Genomic DNA, 22,400 nt, shown 5'->3' with positions numbered 1-22,400 from the left:
CTTGGCACATCCTCAGTGCTCCTCCTCCCTCCTGCTGAATCTCCACCCATAAAGCTTAACACATCCGCAGTATTCCTCCTCCCTCGTGCTAAATCTTTGCCCACCTAGCTGGACACCATCCTCCTGAATCTTTGCTCACCTAGCTTAACACATCCTCAGTGTACCTCCTCCCTGTTGCTGAATCTCTGCCCATGTAGCTTGACAGGTCCTCGGTGTCACTGCTGCTGAACCTCCGTCTACGTAGCCTGATTGACAGCTTCTCCGTATCATTTCTCCCTGCTGCTGAAGCTGCCCATCTAGCTTGGCAATTCATCAGTGTCCCTCCTTGCTGCTGAGATCTATCACTGCTCAGTACAAGCTACTTTGTGATTAGTAGGCCCAACATGACAATGATGCTACTCCGGACCTACTAAGCAAAAGAGGTGACTGACAGCTGACTCTATGCTGATGCACTGGGGAGCCGGCTGACAGTCAGTGCCGGGCATTTTTACAGCCACCACTCGCTCTGTACTGAGCTGTGACTGAAACGGCGCCCCTGTGACTGAAAGTCCGAAGCTGCCGGGAGGGACAAAGTTCATATCCTCTCAGCAGCGGGGGTCTTAGTGCGGCAGCACCAGACCGCTACTATCCTGCAGATCAACCCCATATCTGCTGGTTAATAGTGTTTTGTTTTTTTACATGACAGATGCCCTTTAAATAGAGGAGGCCCCCAAGTCTGGATCTATTGTCTAAGGTGGAACTACTCCTTTTAGGGTCAATAGGATTTTAAGAGTCGATTGAGATTTCCTCGCAAGGGAAGATTTCCTGCGCCGTATTGTGTCCCGTCATATCTGATGGAAAAGTCCAGCTTCACGCTCCTTTCTAGTTCATCTCGGAGATCCTCCACCAGGATTCTCTTCTTCATCTGCAAGCAAAATGGAGATAATCAAATGAGGAGAACACATGGCGAAATATTCGCGACCCTGAGTCACCGTAAGATTGGTGAAGACGTCTCGACTCCCCTGATGTGCATTTGTGTTCCCTCTAAAAATCATGCAGCATGTTTTGTTTTTTTGTACAGATCTTAAAGGAGTTGTCGACCTTTTTGAGGCTTTTTTTTCTTTGTCGCTCTATTGGGAGACCCAGACAATTGGGTGTATAGCTACTGCCTCCGGAGGCCACACAAAGTATTACACTTAAAAGTGTAAGGCCCCTCCCCTACTGCCTATACACCCCCCCGTGGGATCACGGGCTCCTCAGTTTTCATGCTTTGTGCGAAGGAGGCACACATGCACGCATAGCTCCACTGTTTAGTCAGCAGCAGCTGCTGACTTTGTCGGATGGAAGAAAAGAGGGCCCATACTAGGGCCCCCAGCATGCTCCCTTCTCACCCCACTTTTGTTGGCGGTGTTTGTTAAGGTTGAGGTACCCATTGCGGGTACAGAGGCTGGAGCCCACATGCTGATTTCCTTCCCCATCCCCTTAGGGCTCTGGGTGAAGTGGGATCCTATCGGTCTCCAAGCACAGGAGACCGTGCTCCGTCCACAGCCCCTGGGAATCTGCTGGACATGGAGCGGAGTATCGTCAGGGACAGGGCCCTGCTACATTAAGGTACTCTGGGTCCCCGTACAGATCGCGCACACACACCAGCATTGCTGGGTGTGTTAGTGCGCCGGGGACAGAAGCGCGGCGCGCTGGTGCTTTACTCACTGCAGCTTTGCTGAGTGAGTTTCTGTTTTAGGAACTGCCGCGCCGGCCGCGGCTGGCGGTTTTTTACACTGCGGCGCGGCTGGGACGTGTGGTGCGCCGGGGAACTTCCGCGCTGGCCGTGCTTATACGACGGCCGCGCTTATAAATCGAGTCCCCGCCTTTTGCGGCCTAGTTCCGTTTCGTTCCCGCCCCCAGGCCTGCCAGTCAGGGGAAGGGCGGGACGCTGGTCAGAACGTCAGCGCTGAGGGCTGGAGTCTGCTTAGCATACTCCAACCCCCCTCACTAGGCACAGTGGGACGCTAGTTTCCCGCACTTTGTCTGGGGCACGCCCACGGTCCGCCCCTCTTCACAGGACGCCGGCAGCCATTCCTGTTTGCAGTCTGAGTGGAGAAGGGACACGAGCTCTGGGAGACCCAGGCACGGGATTCTGGCGGTCACACACCCGCTTTTCAGCGGGCGGTAAGCAGCCCTCGAGGGCTCACCCCACTAGTGCCGCAGTGTTCATTTGTACTTTATGCTTGTATGCTATACATTGCATTGTACGGTCGCTATTCTTGGCTATATACCCTCCTAGATTGCTAGACAACAGCATGTCGTCCGCAAAAAGCAAAGGGGCCAAGACACAGGCTTTCTATGCTACTTGTACCGCATGTAAGGCTGTTCTACCGGCAGGTGCCACTGACCCCCATTGTGTGCAATGTTCGGCCCCTGTAGCACTTGCTCAGTCGGGGCCTCTGCTAGAGGTGGCCCAAGGAGAACCACCTGTGAATACTGTCCAGGTGACAGGGACGGAGTTTGCAGTTTTTGCTGATAAACTGTCGGTGACTATGTCTAAAATCCTTGAGACTTTGCAGTCCAGACCGGTAACTCAGACCATGGGCACTGTTGATTCAAGGCTCCCTGGTTCCCCTCTTTTGGAACACATCCGTGCTCCGGGGGGGTCCCATGCATCCCGGGGTGATGGCTCTGACACGGACGATAGTCCCAGACAGCCTAAGCGAGCTCGCTATGAGCGACCCTCGACTTCATCACACTGGTCAGGGTCCCAGCAGGAAGGCTCTCTGTTTGATGAGACAGAGGTTGCTGATCAGGATTCTGATCCTGAGACCGCTCTCAATCTGGATACACCTGATGGGGACGCAATGGTGAATGATCTCATAGCGTCCATCAATAAAATGTTGGATATTTCTCCCACAGCTCCTCCAGTGGAGGAGTCAGCTTCACAGCAGGAGAAATTCCATTTCAGGTATCCTAAGCGTAAATTGAGTACTTTTCTGGACCACTCTGACTTTAGAGAGTCAGTCCAGAAACACCACGCTTATCCAGATAAGCGTTTCTCCAAACGTCTTAAGGATACACGTTATCCCTTTCCCCCTGACGTGGTCAAAGGCTGGACCCAGTGTCCAAAGGTGGATCCTCCAATCTCCAGGCTTGCGGCTAGATCCATAGTTGCAGTGGAAGATGGGGCTGCACTTAAAGATGCCACTGACAGACAGATGGAGCTCTGGTTGAAATCCATCTATGAAGCTATCGGCGCGTCGTTTGCTCCAGCATTCGCAGCCGTATGGGCACTCCAGGCTATTTCAGCTGGTTTGGCGCAGATTGACACTGTCACACGTACATCTGTTCCGCAAGTAGCGTCCTTAACCTCTCAAATGTCTGCATTTGCGTCTTACGCGATTAATGCTGTTCTGGACTCTACGAGCCGTACGGCAGTGGCGTCCGCCAACTCCGTGGTTTTACGCAGAGCATTGTGGTTAAGGGAATGGAAGGCAGATTCTGCTTCCAAGAAGTGCTTAACCAGTTTGCCTTTTTCTGGTGACAGACTGTTTGGTGAGAGATTGGATGAAATCATTAAACAGTCCAAGGGTAAGGATTCATCCTTACCTCAGCCCAGACCAAATAAACCCCAACAGAGGAAGGGACAGTCGAGGTTTCGGTCCTTTCGAGGCTCGGGCAGGTCCCAATTCTCCTCGTCCAAAAGGACTCAAAAGGATCAGAGGAGCTCAGATTCTTGGCGGGCCCAGTCACGCCCAAAGAAAGCAGCCGGAGGAACCGCTACCAAAGCGGCTTCCTCATGACTTTCGGCCTCCTCTCTCCGCATCCTCGGTCGGTGGCAGGCTCTCCCGCTTTGGCGACATTTGGCTGCCACATGTCAAGGACCGTTGGGTGAGAGACATTCTGTCTCACGGGTACAGGATAGAGTTCAGTTCTCGTCCTCCAACTCGATTCTTCAGAACTTCTCCGCCTCCCGGCCGAGCCAATGCTCTTCTGCAGGCGGTGTGCTCTTTAAAGACAAAAGGAGTGGTGATCCCTGTTCCTCTTCAGGAGCAAGGTCACGGTTTTTACTCCAACTTGTTTGTGGTGCCAAAAAAGGACGGGTCTTTCCGTCCTGTTCTGGACCTAAAACTGCTCAACAAGCATGTGAAAACCAGGCGGTTCCGGATGGAATCCCTCCGCTCCGTCATCGCCTCAATGTCTCAAGGAGATTTCCTAGCATCAATAGACATCAAAGATGCTTATCTCCACGTGCCGATTGCTCCAGAACACCAGCGTTTTCTACGCTTCGTTATAGGAGACGAACACCTTCAGTTCGTAGCCCTGCCTTTCGGTCTGGCGACAGCCCCAAGGGTCTTCACCAAGGTCATGGCAGCAGTAGTAGCAGTCCTGCACTCTCAGGGTCACTCTCTGATCCCTTACTTGGACGATCTACTTGTCAAGGCACCCTCTCAAGAGGCATGCCAACACAGCCTGAACGTTGCGCTGGAGACTCTCCAGAGTTTCGGGTGGATCATCAACTTTTCAAAGTCAAATCTGACCCCAACCCAATCGATAACATACCTTGGCATGGAGTTTCATACTCTATCAGCGATAGTGATGCTTCCGCTGGACAAACAGCGTTCACTACAGACAGGGGTGCAATCTCTCCTTCAGGGCCAGTTGCATCCCTTGAGACGCCTCATGCACTTCCTGGGGAAGATGGTAGCAGCAATGGAGGCAGTCCCTTTCGCGCAGTTTCATCTGCGTCCATTACAATTCTCCGCCAATGGGACGGGAAGTCGAAGTCCCTGGACAGGAACGTCTCCCTTTCTCAGGCGGCCAAGGATTCTCTTCAGTGGTGGCTTCTTCCCACCTCATTGTCAACAGGAAAGTCTTTCCTACCCCCATCCTGGGCGGTGGTCACAACAAACGCGAGTCTATCAGGGTGGGGAGCAGTTTTTCTCCACCACAGGGCTCAAGGTACGTGGACTCAGCAAGAGTCCACCCTTCAAATCAATGTTCTGGAAATCAGAGCAGTGTATCTTGCCCTACAAGCCTTCCAGCAGTGGCTAGAAGGCAAGCAGATCCGAATTCAGTCGGACAACTCCACAGCGGTGGCATACATCAACCACCAAGGAGGGACACGCAGTCGGCAAGCCTTCCAGGAAGTCCGGCGGATTCTGACGTGGGTGGAAGACACGGCATCCACCATATCCGCAGTCCACATCCCGGGCGTAGAAAACTGGGAAGCGGACTTCCTCAGTCGCCAGGGTATGGACGCAGGGGAATGGTCTCTTCACCCGGACGTTTTTCAGGACATTTGTCGCCGCTGGGGGAGGCCGGACGTCGACCTAATGGCGTCCCGGCACAACAACAAGGTCCCGGCCTTCATGGCACGGTCTCACGATCTCAGAGCTCTGGCGGCGGACGCCTTAGTTCAAGATTGGTCGCAGTTCCGGCTGCCTTATGTGTTCCCACCTCTGGCGCTGTTACCCAGAGTGCTATGCAAGATCAGGTCCGACTGCCGCCGCGCCATCCTCGTTGCTCCAGACTGGCCAAGGAGGTCGTGGTACCCAGATCTGTGGCATCTCACGGTAGGCCAACCGTGGGCACTACCAGATCGGCCAGACTTGCTGTCTCAAGGGCCGTTTTTCCATCAGAATTCTGCGGCCCTGAGCCTGACTGTGTGGCCATTGAGTCCTGGATCCTAGCGTCTTCAGGACTATCTCAAGAGGTCATTGCCACCATGAGACAGGCTAGGAAACTATCCTCTGCCAAGATCTACCACAGGACGTGGAAGATATTCTTAACTTGGTGCTCTGCTCAGGAAGTTTCTCCCTGGCCATTTGCTTTGCCTACCTTTCTTTCCTTCCTGCAATCCGGGTTGGAAAAAGGTCTGTCGCTCGGCTCCCTTAAGGGACAAGTCTCTGCGCTATCTGTATTTTTTCAGAAGCGCCTAGCACGACTTCCTCAGGTACGCACGTTCCTGCAAGGGGTTTGTCATATCGTCCCTCCTTACAAGCGGCCATTAGAGCCCTGGGATCTGAACAGGGTTCTCATTGCTCTCCAGAAGCCGCCTTTCGAGCCTTTGAGGGATGTTTCCCTGTCTCGCCTTTCACAGAAAGTGGCCTTTCTAGTAGCGGTCACGTCTCTTCGGAGAGTGTCCGAGCTAGCAGCGCTGTCATGCAAATCTCCCTTCCTGGTGTTTCACCAGGACAAGGTGGTTCTGCGGCCGATTCCGGAGTTTCTCCCTAAGGTGGTATCCCCCTTTCATCTCAATCAGGATATCTCCTTACCTTCTTTGTGTCCTCGTCCAGTTCATCAATGTGAAAAGGATTTGCATTTGTTGGATCTGGTGAGAGCACTCAGAATCTACATTTCCCGCACGGCACCTCTGCGCCGCTCGGATGCACTCTTTGTCCTTGTCGCTGGCCAGCGTAAAGGGTTGCAGGCTTCCAAATCCACCCTGGCTCGGTGGATCAAGGAACCAATTCTTGAAAGCTACCGTTCTGCGGGGCTTCCGGTTCCATCAGGGCTGAAGGCCCATTCTACCAGAGCCGTGGGTGCGTCCTGGGCATTACGGCACCAGGCTACGGCTCAGCAGGTGTGCCAGGCGGCTACCTGGTCGAGTCTGCACACTTTTACCAAGCATTATCAGGTGCATACCTATGCTTCGGCGGACGCCAGCCTAGGTAGACAAGTCCTTCAGGCGGCGATTGCTCACCTGTAGGAAAGGGCCGTTTTTACGGCCCTATCACGAGGTATTATTTTACCCACCCAGGGATTGCTTTTGGACATCCCAATTGTCTGGGTCTCCCAATAGAGCGACAAAGAAGAAGGGAATTTTGTTTACTTACCGTAAATTCCTTTTCTTCTAGCTCTAATTGGGAGACCCAGCACCCGCCCCTGTTTCTTTGTATACACATGTTGTTCATGTTGAATGGTTTCAGTTCTCCGATATTCCTTCGGATTGAATGTGCTTAAACCAGTTTATTGGCTTTCCTCCTTCTTGCTTTTGCACTAAAACTGAGGAGCCCGTGATCCCACGGGGGGGTGTATAGGCAGTAGGGGAGGGGCCTTACACTTTTAAGTGTAATACTTTGTGTGGCCTCCGGAGGCAGTAGCTATACACCCAATTGTCTGGGTCTCCCAATTAGAGCTAGAAGAAAAGGAATTTACGGTAAGTAAACAAAATTCCCTTCTTTTCCACTAAAGCGCATATGTTTAGGCTAAAAATCATTTTTGGAATTGGATTTCATTAAAAATTTTGGACCATTTGTATTCTTTAGCCAGCCGAAAAATGAGTAAACTGAGAAACTGTCAGTGAGCTCACTCATCTATCTTTTTCTGAACTCTTCGGAGCAAATTCATGACCACAGGCCACACAAAACTTGAATTTGCTATTGCTGGCTTCAGAATGAGTTAACTGAGAATCCATCAGTGAGCTCACTCATCTGTCTTCTGAGCTAATTTATAACAACTGATCTAATCAAACTTGAAAAATGAGTTAACTGAGAACCCTTCAGTGTCCTCACTCATCTATCTTTTTCTGAACTCTTCTGAGCAAATTCATGACCACAGGCTAAATAAAACTTAACTTATTCTGCAGCCAGCAATAGAAAATGTAACTGAGAATCCATCAGTGAGCTCACTCATCTTCTGAGCCTTTTCATAACAACTGATCAAACCAAACTTGAATTTGCTATTACTGGCTGCAGAATGAGTTAACTGAGCATCCATCAGTGAGCTCACTCATCTGTCTTCTGAGCTAATTCATAACAACTGACCAAATCACACCTGAATGTGCAGGGAAACAGCCTGTAAAAGCCAAATGGAGCAAAATGTTTAATGAAACTCAATTGCAAAATGTATTTTTAACCCCAAACATATGCATAAAAATGTCCCCAACTGTGGACAACCCCTTTATTTTCGCTTTTTCACTGCTATTCCTGACAGAATTCTGTAATTTTAGCATAAAACTGCTTGAAATGTCACAAACAATTTGCATTTTTTTATAGAAAAATATTGTGATTTCTGGAATTTTGAGAAGGTGCAAATCTTTGACAAGGCATGGTCATGTGTGTCTTAATTTCACAATAAATTATCATGAACCCTGCAAAATGTTTCCACGTGGCCATATATTAATTCATTTCCAGGAAGAATAACAGAGGAACTGTCATATGATTAGCCGATGGAAGGGGAAATATAATAATTTACCAAATAGGGGCTGACAGATGAGTTTTAATTCCCATACACAGCCCCGTTATTGGGCCTCGAGATCACACGCTCCTCGCTGCCTCCCCTCTCCACACCAAGTAAAGTGATTTCGGGGCGATAGATCTATGCGCTTATACAAGCTGCCTTATTAGTAGCCTCATTACCCAAAGCCCACACTGGGCTCTAGAAATGCCGGATCAGACGAGTCCTCCCAGGAGTTTTGTTAAGCAGAAAAGAGCGAGAAATACGTAATATTTGTATTTTAGCTATTACAAGGAGAACTCCGTTTGGGAGACGGGAGGTTCTTCTTACAAGTTCATAGTTGCCAAAATTTCTGTGGGCAATTTAGCCTTGCCCCCAACACAAGCACTCCTTACAGTATGTGCCCCCAACAGAAGCACGCCATAGAGTATGTGCCCCCAACACAAGCACTCCATAGAGTATGTGCCCCCAACACAAGCACTCCATAGAGTATGTGCCCCCAACACAAGCACTCCGTAGAGTATGTGCCCCCAACATAAGCACGCCATAGAGTATGTGCCCCCAACACAAGCACTCCATAGAGTATGTGCCCCCAACACAAGCACTCCATAGAGTATGTGCCCCAAACATAAGCACTCCATAGAGTATGTGCCCCCAACATAAGCACTCCATAGAGTATGTGCCCCCAACACAAGCACTCCATAGTGTATGTGCCCCCAACACAAGTACTCCATAGAGTATGTGCCCCCAACACAAGCACTCCATAATGTATGTGCCCCCAACACAAGCACTCCTTACAGTATGTACCCCCAACACTAGCAATCCTTACAGTATGTACCCCCAACACTAGCACTCCTTACAGTATGTGCCCCCAACAGAAGCACGCCATAGAGTATGTGCCCCCAACACAAGCATTCCATAGTGTATGTGCCCCCAACACGAGCACTCCATAGAGTTTGTGCCCCCAACACGAGCACTCCATAGTGTGTGCCCCCAACACAAGCACGCCATAGTGTATGTGCCCCCAACACAAGCACTCCATAGAGTATGAGCCCCCAACACAAGCACGCCATAGTGTATGTGCCCCCAACACAAGCACTCCATAGAGTATGAGCCCCCAACACAAGCACGCCATAGAGTATGAGCCCCCAACACAAGCACGCCATAGTGTATGTGCCCCCAACACAAGCACTCCATAGAGTATGTGCCCCCAAGACGAGCGCTCCATAGAGTATGTACCTCCAACATAAGCACGCCATAGAGTATGTGCCCCCAACATAAGCACTCCATAGAGTATGTGCCCCCAACACAAGCACTCCATAGAGTATGTGCCGCCAACATAAGCACTCCATAGAGTATGTGCCCCCAACACAAGCACTCCATAGAGTATGTGCCCCCAACACAAGCACTCCTTACAGTATGTACCCCCAACGCTAGCAATCCTTACAGTATGTACCCCCAACACTAGCACTCCTTACAGTATGTGCCCCCAACATAAGCACTCCATAGAGTATGAGCCCCCAACACAAGCACGCCATAGTGTATGTGCCCCCAACACAAGCACTCCATAGAGTGTATCCCCAAGACGAGCGCTCCATAGAGTATGTAACCCCAACACAAGTACTCCTTACAGTATGTGCCCACAACACGAGCAATCCATAGAATATGTGCTCCCAACACGAGCACTCTATAGAGTATGTGCCGCCAACACAAGCACTCCATAGAGTATGTGTACACAATTTCTGCTTCAGGAGTGTTCCGCTTGGAATCTGCCTAAAAAAGGGCTAAAAGAACCATGGGGTGCCTCTTCTACTGTCTTGTCTTCTAAATTTGACTTTGTACCTCTCAACTTTAAAAAGACCAAAAAGAGGGACACATTTTTTATGCTAAAACACATCCCTGAATTTGCCCAGCCATTTTGTGTGTCCATATGGAAATAGTACCCTTAGTTGAGCCCCTTAAGGTTCCCACACTGTACGATATCTCGCCGTACAGTATGCACAATAATATACCCCAAATGCAATCATACAAGTTACCCCAGGTACTGTCACATGCGGACTTGGGGAAGTTCCAGCATGAGGCAAAACATACAACAAACGGGTTTCACCACAACAAACAAAGGGTACGACAGGGGCACTTTAACAACCGTGGGCCCTAGCGCTAGGGAGAGGGAAGATGGACACCTCCTCCACTTACCTGTCGCTGTACTCTGCACTCCTAGCCAGTCCCTATACAGGCTCCTCACCTGTTGCCAAGCAGAAGCCTGAACCCCTGAGAGACCCTAGAGTAAGCCCTGGCTAGTGAGTAGGAAGGTAAGGATCACTAGTCCCACCGCTGCCCTAAAATAACATATCAGGGAAGTAAGACAAACTCGGGAATGAACAAAGGATAAGCTCCAGCTTCATGGCTACAGTCAGGCAGCAGGACTGCAGCCTACACCACAACAGACAGAAAGGGTTCCAACAGCTCCAGGCCAAGTCTCAGACTGCGGAATGAGCATAACCAGTGCCCTCTACAGGGAGTAGAGGGTATATATAGGGACTGGGAGTGGTCCAGACCAGAAACACCTGGGAAGGTAATGAGAATGTTTGCTGGCAAGGATATTTACATTAACCCTATGACTGCCAAAGGAAAGGAAATACATTTGATATTAAGAGTTTAGCATGGAAATGACTTTATAACTCTGAATCTGTCACTTGTCTCATAATGCAGAGAGACAGCCGTGGCAGGCACAGTGTTTGATGTCCCCTTTCACGGTGGCTCAGTGGTTAGCACTGCAGTCTTGCAGTGGGTTCAAATCCCACCAAGGACACCATCTGCAAGGAGTTTGTATGTTCTCCCCGTGTTTGCGTGGGTTTCCTCTGGTTTCCTCCCACACTCCAAAAACATAATGCTATGGACATTAGATTGTGAGCCCCAATGGGACAGTGTTGCCAATGTATGTAAAGCGCTGTGGAATCAATAGCGCTATATAAATTAATTATTATTATTATTATTATTAATAGTATTGATATACTGGTCCTCAATGGACAAACTGGTTTCTCCATTCAGTATGGCAAATTTAATCCACACAGCAGCAATAATTTATGTATATTTTACTCACTAGAAGGCAAAAAGCTTGATACTTAGTCTCTCTGAGAGGTAATAGAGTTAAATGTTGGAAAGTTTGTTTAAAGAAACACTTTGCTCATTCTTACGACTGTTGTGAATGTCAGTTATGCTTTGGCTGCTGTGATGCTCCCTCTTGTGGCCAGGAATGGTTTGGACAGAGACTAGGTGTGTTGGAGCAATGGGCGTTTCCATTGCTAACTCTCTGCCTATTTAAACCTTGGCCTCCTAGCAGGTTGAGCAGGTTATAATTGTCCTGTAGCTCTCCAGCCTTTTCATCTTGCTTCTGACCACATCTACCCCAGATAAGTGCTTTGTTCTTTCTTATGTTGTTTTGTTCTTTTGTTCTTATCTGGGTTTGTCAATTATTGTGGTTATTGTCAGTTTATTTGCATGCAGGAATCTTCCCTCTCTGTTGCTTAGCTGGGAAGCTCCCTGCAGCTATGTTTGGAGTTTTGCTCCTATAAGTCCTTGTGTTTGTTGCTTCTTGAATTTGTAATTGTTCCTGTTTTCTGTTCATTGGTTTGACAAGAGCGCCTGATATAGGACGGAGTGCAGATCATGCGATCTCAGGACCTTTTTGTACTATCAGGTATTTGGCTTTTTGTAGGGTTTTTCTCTGGCCACCATCAGCCCCTTTCCTATCCTTTCCTATTTAGTCAGTGGGGCCTCACCTTTGCTAATACTATCCTCCATCTGTGTATTGTATTTTCCTATATCACCGTAGTCTTTGAATATGGGGGCTTGCTATACCTTTGGCGGTCTATTTCTGAGGTAGAGAGTTATTCATCCTTCCTTCCGTTAGGATAGCTAGTTCTACGGCTGGGTTTGTGGTGCATAGGATGTTAGTTCACCCCTCAGCTAGTTCTAGTGTTGATGTTAGTAAGGGGATGGAGGCCAGATTAGTTGCCAATGCTCTTGTCACCTTTTGCCGATGATTTATTGTGATCTTCCATGGTTCCGGATCAGAACATACGACATTTTGCTTGCAAGCACTTCAGCAACACTTCCTTCAAACAGGCATTGTGACGATGTTAACCCGGGTGTAGTTAGCCACCAAACCACTAGATGTCGCCAAAACACAAAAAGACAGGAGCTGCCGGATTAATATACTAGGTGAAGCAGAACCTTGTAAGGAACAGTCAAACAAGCTAGGAGTCTGTACACAGAGAGGTCACGTCAGAACAAAGGGGTGGGCAGAGATTGAGTCAGAGGGCAAGCCAGAGTCGATACACACAGAGGTCACGTAAGTACAAGGGAGGGGGCAGAGACGGAGTCAGAGAGCAAGCCGAGGTCAGGATATGAGGGAATGAAGTCAGTAGGAAGGAGTCGGGAGGGGAACAGGGACACAAGGTAGAGGGGCAAGATCAGGTAAGACACTCACGGGAACCAGAGACGAGCGTTGCTTAGAAGGAAGTAGCACTGGCGACGCTCCAAGGAAACAGCTCCTAGATATAGCGGAGCAGTACCCAAAATGAGTCCCGAAAGGAAAGATCTCTCCCTCACCACAAGGACACAACTGGAACCGGAGAAAAACATAGGGACCAGCAAAAGCTCTGCAGGAAAGCGGAGCCCGCAGAGCAGAATCATGACAGGCATAATCTCCTTCATAGTGCAACACAGGAAACATTAACATTACTGATCACAGCCTTATAGTCAGCAGTACCCTGCAGTATCTCGGTTAGCAACTTGTCCACTTGAAGCCTATTTTTTCTCTCTACGGTACTTATATTTGTCTATCTCTGATGTGCTAATACTCTTCATACTCAGGCATCAGACTTTTTTCGCTTGCCAAACCACCTCACAATGAGGAATACGCTTTTATGCTTCCTTCTGATGTATCCACTCATGGCCGTCACCACGTTGCGATTTTGCCCTGTTAGTAGATACATTTCTCACTCACCGGAACCAGCCTGTAAGCTTCCCTTTGTAGCGGCATTACTCACCCTTTCTACGTAATGGCGGCTCTTTCATTCTTCCTCTTAGGGAAACTATAATCACTGCAGTGCAGGATTTAGTTTCTTGCATGCTCCTCTGTATCCCTTGCTAGATCTTTGGAATCGTGCACTAATTGGGCAGTATTAATCACCCCATTGATTTCTACCTTGCTATTTGGACTTTTTGTTCTTTCCAACTTCTGTCTGCTTCACCTTCTCAATCTCAAACATCACATAACTCTCTAGTCTAAACCATGAGGAGACCAACCTGCCTATATTAACCGCACCATCCTCATTTCACAAAGCAGCTCAGTTTGTTGACTCTTTATGCTTTGTATCCATCATTTCGGACAACACTCCTGCTACTCAGTCACCTAAAAACATGCAAGATTTCTGCCTCTCACAGACCTGTAACTTCTTCTTTAAGAGGCTCCTCTGTCCTCCACTCATTACCTGTAGTAATGGTCCCTGTTTAAACTAGTGATGGACAGTCCAGCTCTTTTTGGTAATCCGGTTCCCACGGCTCTGCTCACCAAAAAGAGCCGGCTCATTCGGATCGTTCTTGGCTCTCTATTAAATATGTGTTCACCGCAGCTGAACACATATTTAAGATTATAGTAACGCCGCTGAAACCCCGCCCACTTACAAGGGACCAATTAGATTGTTGAGTGGGTGGGGTTTAGCCGTGGGCGGGCGGGGTTTCAGCGTCGAAAAGAGATGTTTAGAAAATTTAGTGGCTCACACTGGGGATCCGGCTCCTGTCAGTCACAGCAGGGAGCCGGATCTTTGTGTCGGATCGTTCGCGACCGACACATCACTAGTTTGAACTTGTCATCAGTATAAAAGACACCTGTCCACAACCTCAAACAGTCACACTCCAAACTCCACTATGGTGAAGACAAAAGAGCTGTCGAAGGACACCAGAAACAAAATTGTAGCCCTGCACCAGGCTGGAAAGACTGAATCTGCATTAGGCAAGCAGCTTGGTGTGATGAAATCAACTGTGGGAGCAATAATAAGCAAATAGAAGACATACAAGACCACTCATAATCTCCCTTGATCTGGGGCTCTGTGAAAGATCTCTCCCTGTGGGGTCAGAATGATCACAAAGAACAGTGAGCAAAAATCCCTGAACCGCACTGGGGGACCTAGTGAATGACCTGCATAGAGCTGGGACCACTGTAACAAAGGCTATCAGTAACACACTACGCCGCTAGGGACTCATCCTGCAGTGCCAGGCGTGTTTCCCTGCTTAAGCCAGTACATGTCTGGGCCCATCTGAAGGTTGCTAGAGAGCATTTGGATTATCCAGAAGAGTATTGGGAGAATGTGATATGGTCTGATGAAACCAAAGTAGAACTGTCTGATAGAAACACAACTCATCGTGTTTGGAGGAGACAGAATGTAGAGTTGCATCCAAACAACACCATACCTACTGTGAAGCATAGGGGTGCCAACATCATGCTTTGGGGCTGTTTCTCTGCAAAGGGAACAGGATGACTGATCCATGTACATGAAAGAATGAATGGGGCCATGTATCGTGAGATTTTGAGTGAAAATCTTCTTCCATCAGCAAGGGCATTGAAGATGAAACGTGGCTGGGTCTTTTAGCATGATAATGATCCCAAGCACACCACCAGGGCAACGAAGGAGTGGCTTTATAAGCAGCATATGAAGGTCCTGGAGTGGCCTAGCCAGTCTCCAGATCTCAACCCCATAGAAAACCTTTGGAGGGAGTTGAAAGTCTGTGTTGCCCAGCGACAGGCCCAAAAAAAATCACTGCTCTAGAGGAGATCTGCGTGGAGGAATGGACCAACATACCACCAACAGTGTGATTTTCTGGATTTGTTTTCTCAGTTTGTCTCTCATAGTTGTGGTCACCTATGATGTCCATTACAGGCAAATCTCATCTTTATAAGTGGGAGACCAATAATACCAGAATAGTAAGCTCCATATTGTGAGATTTTCCAGTAAACAATCATTTTACATTTCTACAGTATATTTACCACCTGAGAACTGGATGATGAGGACCTTTGGCCCTTTTCTCCATAACAAATAAATAATTGCATTAATACCCTCGCCATTGGCAATCCGTGGCTGCTGCTTGTAGAAGGTCGCGTGTTCACATTATCTGTGCTGGAGAACTGTATCCTCAGGATACGGCAGCGAGCGCGGCGCTCTGCATAATTCATCAGCTCACATTTGGCGGCTCTGCATTTTTTTTTAACAATTTATTTAATTTTACAATGTGTGCACGGAGCAGTTTTTGCACAGTCTGATAGCGGTTAATAATGTCTTAAAGCAGCGGTATTAAAGCATGGGATCTGCAGGTTTTGTAACAGTCTGCAGTCCCAAAGCGTCCACAATACTGCAGGCAGCACAAGCACAAGGCCTTCGTTTGCACAGCGCAGATCTTTGGGAGAAGTTATTAAAATGCTGGTCTGACTATTAGGGGGCACTAGGACTGGTACTGTTATGGTGGCACTGTGATTCTAATTATCATGGGGATCATGTGCCTGACACTTATGGGAATATCATCCCTCTCAACAGTCCTAATCAAGTGGGACAGTCCAGAGTTCCGGATTTGCGGAGATGTTGGCGTCATGTCCCAATTTCAACTGTATTCACAGCTTTATATAATGGTGGAGCAAGGAGCCGTTATCTCCCTGCTCCACCATTCACCTGTGCTGTTTGAGGCTCGGTGTGCAAGGTTTGATGACATCACTATATAATGCCTGCTGTATCGGGAACAGCCAAATGACCTTAGGAGAGTCTTTTTTTTTTTATTTGGTGGTAGGGGGCACTGTGGGGGAAACATATTGTGTGGGGGCATCATACTGTGTGAGGGGGCACTGTGGGGACATCGTTCTCTGAGTGCATCATACTGTGTGAAGCTTTGGGGACACTAAACAGTGAGGGGGAACTCTGGGGGCATCATTTCTTGTGGGGTGCACTGTGGGGAAGAACCTCTAGGGGCATTGTACTGTGTAAAAAATAGAGGCACTGTGAGAGCATCAGGTTTGAGGGAAAGGTGTGGTAGCATCATAATGTGCATGGGTGGGTATCATCCTTTTGGGTGCGTCATAATGTTTGTAGAGTCACTGTTGGGGTATTTTGTTATGTATGAGAGGAACTGTGGGGTCATTTTTGGGATATAACACTTTGTGGTGGGGTAGTCATAAAAGAGGTATCAAACTGAGCGGGGAAACTAAAGGGCATCACTAGAGGCATACAATTTTGTTGTGTGTGAAGGGAACTGTGGGGTCATTATTGTGTGTAGGGTCATTTTTTGGATATAAAACTGCGTGGGGGGGTGGTCATAAAAGAGGTATCAAACTGAGCGGGAAACTAAAGGGCTTCACTAGAGGCACACATTTTTGTTGTGTGTGAGGGGAACTCTGGGGGTCATTATTGTGTGTGGAGTTATTTTTGGGATATCATACTGTGTTCGGGGGTCATAAAAGAGGTATCAAACTGAGCAGGGAAAGTAAAGGGCTTCACTAGGGGTACACATTTTTGTTGTGTGTGAGGGGAACTGTGGGGTCATCATTGTGTGTAGGGTCATTTTTGGGATATAACACTGCGTGGGGGGTGGTCATAAAAGACGTATCAAACTGAGCAAGAAAACTAAAGGGCATCACTAGAGGCATACATTTTTGTTGTGTGTGAGGGGAACTGTGGGGCCATTACTGTGTGTTGGGTGATTTTTGGGATATCATACTGTGTGGCGGAGTGGTCATAAAAGAGGTATCAAACTGAGCAGGAAATCTAAAGGGCATCACAAGGGGCTCACATTTTTGTTGTGTGTGAGGGGAACTTTGGGGCCATTATTGTGTGGGGGTCATTTTTGGGATATAACACTGTGGGGTGGGGTGGTCATAAAGAGATATCAAACTGAGCAGGGAAACTAAAGGGCTTCACTAGGGGCACACATTTTTGTTGTGTGTGAGGGGAACTGTGGGGTCATTATTGTGTATGTAGTCATTTTTGGGATATACTGTGTGGGGGGGTGGTCATAAAAGAGGTATCAAACTGAGCGGGGAAAGACATATCAAATTGCAGTGGCACTCAAAAGAACTTGGTGAGTTAGGAGTGTAGCTGTAAAAAAAAAGTCTGTGTCCTTCTTTCTTGTCTTTCAAAGTTGGGAGGTAAGGGACTACTAAGGCTGACATTTGTGCCAGTTATCGGTACACTGTAGCTTTTCACTGTGGTTGGAACAATGGAGTACTGTAGTTGCCACTCTTATGAGAGCAGCGTAGCTGGCCCTGTGTTATACCCGGTTCTGTTTTTTTCCTCTTGTGGGAGCATCATGTGCGAATCTTGGATGACGTCGTACTTTGCGATGATTTTGGGATATTAGGCATTTTGCATTAATCATCACACCCAGGTCAGGTGAATAAATATACAATCCTTAGTAGGAACGTTCCAGGTGAGAAATAATGGAGCGCAATCTTATAAATTATCTTTATGCATATACAACTATGGATATTCAGGATGATAGCAGAGACCTCAGATTTCCGCATATTCATGAAGATAACTTGATCCTGGAACAGAACATCCTGACCCCAATCCAATGTATTCTGCCCTCAACCTAACTCCAAAGGATAAATGACTGAATTCTGTCTACAAGCAGCCACCACTAGGGGGAGCTCACAGGACATAAACATAACAGCCAGTATTGAATTCAATGGGATCTGTGATTCTGTATGCGTTGAGCTCCCCCTAGTGGTGGCTGCAAGTACCCAATAAAACAGTGTCAGGAAGGCAGGATAAGCAGGTCATTCCCCCATCCTATACCCACAATGGACCTTGTTGCTCCTCCCTTCAGACATTATGCTGTTGCCTCACCTCTGTTAAACCTCAGTTTAAAGGGAATGTATCAGCTACAGTATACAATATATTATTCTTTTGCAAATTAAAATCATGTACATACTGCTCTTTATATTGTTTCATTTTATGATTGTAGATTTTAGCATTCTGTATTCTATTCATCATTATGGGGGCGGCCAATTTGCCAGAGCTCCTGTAAACAGCTTTTACAGTCATGCTTTACAACAGCCATATAGCCCATAGGAATCTGTAGACTAGAGATGTTCATTAACTTCTATGGGAGAGTTGTATCATCCTTTGTGATCTATGTAGAGATCATTGTGTAGAAAGGGGGAAGAGGTCAGCTGTGAAATCACCTATTGTGAATGGTGGATCCTCTGTTAACTACTGTATATAGAGGTGTTATTAGTCGTACAGGAGGAGCAGGTGAGCTGTGATATCACCTATTGTGAATGGTGGATGCCGAGTTATCTGCTGTATATAGAGGTGTTATTAATCATTGCACAGGATGAGGAGGAGGTGTGCTGTGACCTATTGTGAATGGTACCTCCTGTATTATCTACTGTATATAGAGGTGTTATTAGTCATTGTACAGGGGGAGCAGGTGAGCTGTGACATCACCGATTGTGAATGGTGGAGCCTGTGTTAGCTACTGTATATAAGTGTTATAATTCATTGTATAGAAGGAGGAGGTGAGCTGTAATGTCACCGCTTTTACAGAGATGATTTACAGCAGCTATGCGGGCCACATGACTCTGTAGACTAGAGATGTTCATTGACTTCTATGGGACAGTTGTGTCATGCTATGTGATCTATGTAGAGATCACTGTGTAGAAAGGGGGAGGAGGTGAGCTGTGAAATAACCTGTTATGAATGGTGGATCCAGTGTTATCTACTGTATATAGAGGTAATTTCAATCATTGTACAGGAGGAGGAGGTGAGCTGTGACATCACCTATTGTGAATGGTGGATCCAGTGTTATCTACTGTAGGTGGTGTTAGCAGTCATTGTGCATGAAGAGGAGGAGGTGAGCTGTGATAGCACAGGATCCACCATTCACAATAGGTGCTATCTACTGTATATAGAGGTGTTATCAGTCATTGTACAAGAGGAGGAGGTGAGCTGTAATATCACCTATTGTGAATGGTGGATCCCGGGTTATAAGCTGTATATAGAGGTTTTATCAGTCATTGTACAGGAGGAGGAAGTGAGCTGTGACCCATTGTGAATAGTGGAACCTATGCTATCTACTGTATATTGAGGTGTTATCAGTCATTGTACAAGAGGAGGAGGTGAGCTGTGACATCTATTGTGAATGGTGGATCCTGTGCCATCTACTGTATATAGAGGTGTTGTCAGTCATTGTACAAGAGGAGGAAGTGAGCTGTGATATCACCTATTGTGAATAGTGGATCCTGTGCTATCTACTCTGTATAGAGGTTTGATCAGTCATTGTATAGGAGGAGGAAGTGAGCTGTGACCTATTGTTAATAGTAGATCCTGTGCTAGCTACTGTATATTGAGGTGCTATCAGTCATTGTACAGGAGGAGGTGAGCTGTGACATCACCTATTGTGAATGCTGGATCCAGTGTCATCTACTATATAACGTGTTATCGGTCACTGTGCAGGAGGAGGAGGTGAGCTGTGACATCACATTGTGAATAGTGGATCCTTTGTAATTTATACAGAGATGTTAGCTTTCACTACAATCCTTTCTGTAATAATGAGATGACTGCTTAGAAGTTATCTTTTCTTTAAATCTAAAGGGCGCTTTACACGCAGCGACATTGCTAGTGATGTCGCTAGCGATCGCAACCACCCCCGTCATTTGTGCATCATGGGCAAATCGCTGCCCGTGGCGCACAATATCGCCGGTACGCGTCACACGTACTTACCTGCCTAACTATGTCGCTGTGGCCGGCGAACAACCTCTTTTTTAAGGGGGAGGTTCGTGCGGCGTCACAGAGACGTCATACAGCGGCCTCCAATAGAAGCGGAGGGGTGGAGACCAGCCGCATGAACGACACGCCCACCTCGTTGCCAGAGGACGCAGGAACGCTGTTGTTTGTTGTTCCTGGGGTGTCACACGTAGCGATGTGTGCTGCCTCAGGAACGACGAACAACCGGCGCACAGAAGGAGGAACGGCATTATGAAAATGAATGACCTGTCAACAATCAACGATTAGGTGAGTATTTGGGATTGTTAGCGGTCGCTTGTAGGTGTCACACGCAACGACATCGCTAACGTGGCCGGATGTGCGTCACGAATTCCGTGACCCCAGCGATATCTCATTAGCGATGTCGTTGCGTGTAAAGCGGCCTTAAGTGCCTGCCCCCTGTGTTATACTCACCTGCCGCTGCCTTCATCTTTCTCCAGCGCTGCTCCAGTGTGATTTGAAACCTGCTGGCAGCTCCAGTGTTTCATGGAGCGCACCAGAGGTCACAACTCAATGCAAGTCTATGAGAGCCTCGTTCTGGCTCTCATAGACTTGCTCTCATAGACTTGCTGCATTGCATAACTTCTATATCTTTTATAATCTTCTTTGGATGTTCATCTGTTTTGAAGGGAACCGATGACACCTCCTGACTGTACCCAACTATTATTTCAGTTTGCTTGCAGATTTTTTTTATACTGATAAGGTGTTTTATGTAACTGATAAAATCTGTCATTTCTAAAGATTACACCAATATTCAAAGAATATAAATGAGTATTAATTCTAGCTAGAGACAGAGTAGTCTATCTATCAATTTATAGAAATGATTCGTGGAGCCGGCTTACTCCAATACGAATGCTTATATATGAATACTGAAGGTATTCACAAAACCACTGACACATATATAAAATACACATACATTTTATTACTTATGATGGTTAAAAAAACCTAATAATACAAAAAACATGAGGTTTCAGAGGGAAATCAAGAAACAAGTGATTGGACCCAATGCGCCATATTAACGGGTACAGAATATGAAGGAACAATTTCCAATTTGCTGATACAAATGCAAGTAATAAGGGGGAATATATAGACAAATATATCACAGCTTACCCATAATCAGATTGTGGGGACCATCACAACCGATCATTGTATATTGTGTATTTCTGTTTATACTCCCTTATTATATGCATTTGTATCCGACTTAGTGGGAGTCCACCATCTTTATATTCACTTACCTACTTGTGTGAGCACGTGTCATGAGTGTGTAACATTATGTGACAGATCGGGAAGGTGACTTGATGGAGGGACCCTGCACTTACCCTTAAGCTAAGGGTAGGCTTATCGCTCAACTCAGAGGTACGCTTGAAGGTAGTGAGGTCTGGGCCCCCAGCCTCTCCCTGTCTCCTGCTCTAGCCCTGATGGTATGAGCCCATCCACACTCACAACCCAAGGGGTCGGGCCAGGACAGAAGCCTCCAAACCCCACCAACAAATACAGACAAGCAGGAGGTACAACAGAAACACATGCACAGCTACAACCAACATTGGGGGACTACAAAAGGTGACCAGGAACAACTAAGCATAGAGGAATGTTACAAAACAACAAGTAACTTCCACACAACCAAACAACGGACACCAGCAGCAGCAGCAGAAGCTCCCAGGACACGTCCTTCCACCTTCAGACCTAGCTTCAGTATGAATGCTGAATAACCGCTGCCCTCTGCTGGAAGAAGAGGGCTTTTATTCAGGACATAAGTAATAATCAATGGGAACAGCTGATGACCACTGCTGCAACAAAAACTGACATTAACTCTACAGGTGCCAAAGGAAAAAAAAACATGTTTAAACAATATTGTCTCAGAAGAGGTCCTAGGTGTTGTTTTCAGATGAAAGTAAATTTTGCACTTCATTTGGAAATCGCGGTCCCAGAGTCTGGAGGAAGAGTGGAGAGGCCACAATCCAAGCTGCTGAGGTCTGGTGTGAAGTCTCCACAATCAGTGATGGTTTGGGGAGCCATGTCATCTGCTGGTGTAGCTCCACTGTGTTTTATCAAGACCAAAGTCAGCGCAGCCATCTACCAGGGAATTTTACAGCACTTCATGCTTTCCTCTGCCAACAAGCTTTTTGGAGATGAAAATGTAATTTTCCAGCAGGACGTGGCCCCTGTCCACACTGCCAAAAGTACCAATACCTGGTTTACTAACCACAGTATCACTGTGCTTGATTGGCAAGAAAACTCGCCTGACCTAAACCCCATAGAGAATCTATGAGAGACACCAGAGCCAACAATGCAGACGAGCTGAAGGCAGCTATCAAAGCAACCTGGGCTTCCATAACACCTCAGCAGTGCCACAGGCTGATCGCCTCCATGCCACATTGCCGCATTGATGCAGTAATTCATGCAAAAGGACCCAACCAAGTATTGAGACATTTACTGTAC

The 22,400-nt window shown here is 47.4% G+C and overlaps 1 protein-coding gene across 1 annotated transcript in view; it reads right to left on the bottom strand.

Annotated features, from left to right (window-relative positions):
* Positions 1–669: 669 nt before the first annotated feature.
* Positions 670–22,400, bottom strand: part of LOC142295983 (spermatogenesis-associated protein 7 homolog) — a 246,500-nt gene continuing 224,769 nt past the window's right edge. Inside the window, exon 10 of the mRNA XM_075339138.1 lies at positions 670–904. Within this exon, the coding sequence (XP_075195253.1) occupies positions 755–904 (150 nt within the window). The 3' untranslated portion in view covers positions 670–754. The remainder of the gene's footprint in view (positions 905–22,400) is intronic.

This window comes from Anomaloglossus baeobatrachus, chromosome 3 (genome assembly GCF_048569485.1).
Source record: "Anomaloglossus baeobatrachus isolate aAnoBae1 chromosome 3, aAnoBae1.hap1, whole genome shotgun sequence".
NCBI classification, from domain to species: Eukaryota; Metazoa; Chordata; class Amphibia; order Anura; family Aromobatidae; genus Anomaloglossus; species Anomaloglossus baeobatrachus.
This window is presented reverse-complemented; position numbering and strand designations above follow the sequence as displayed.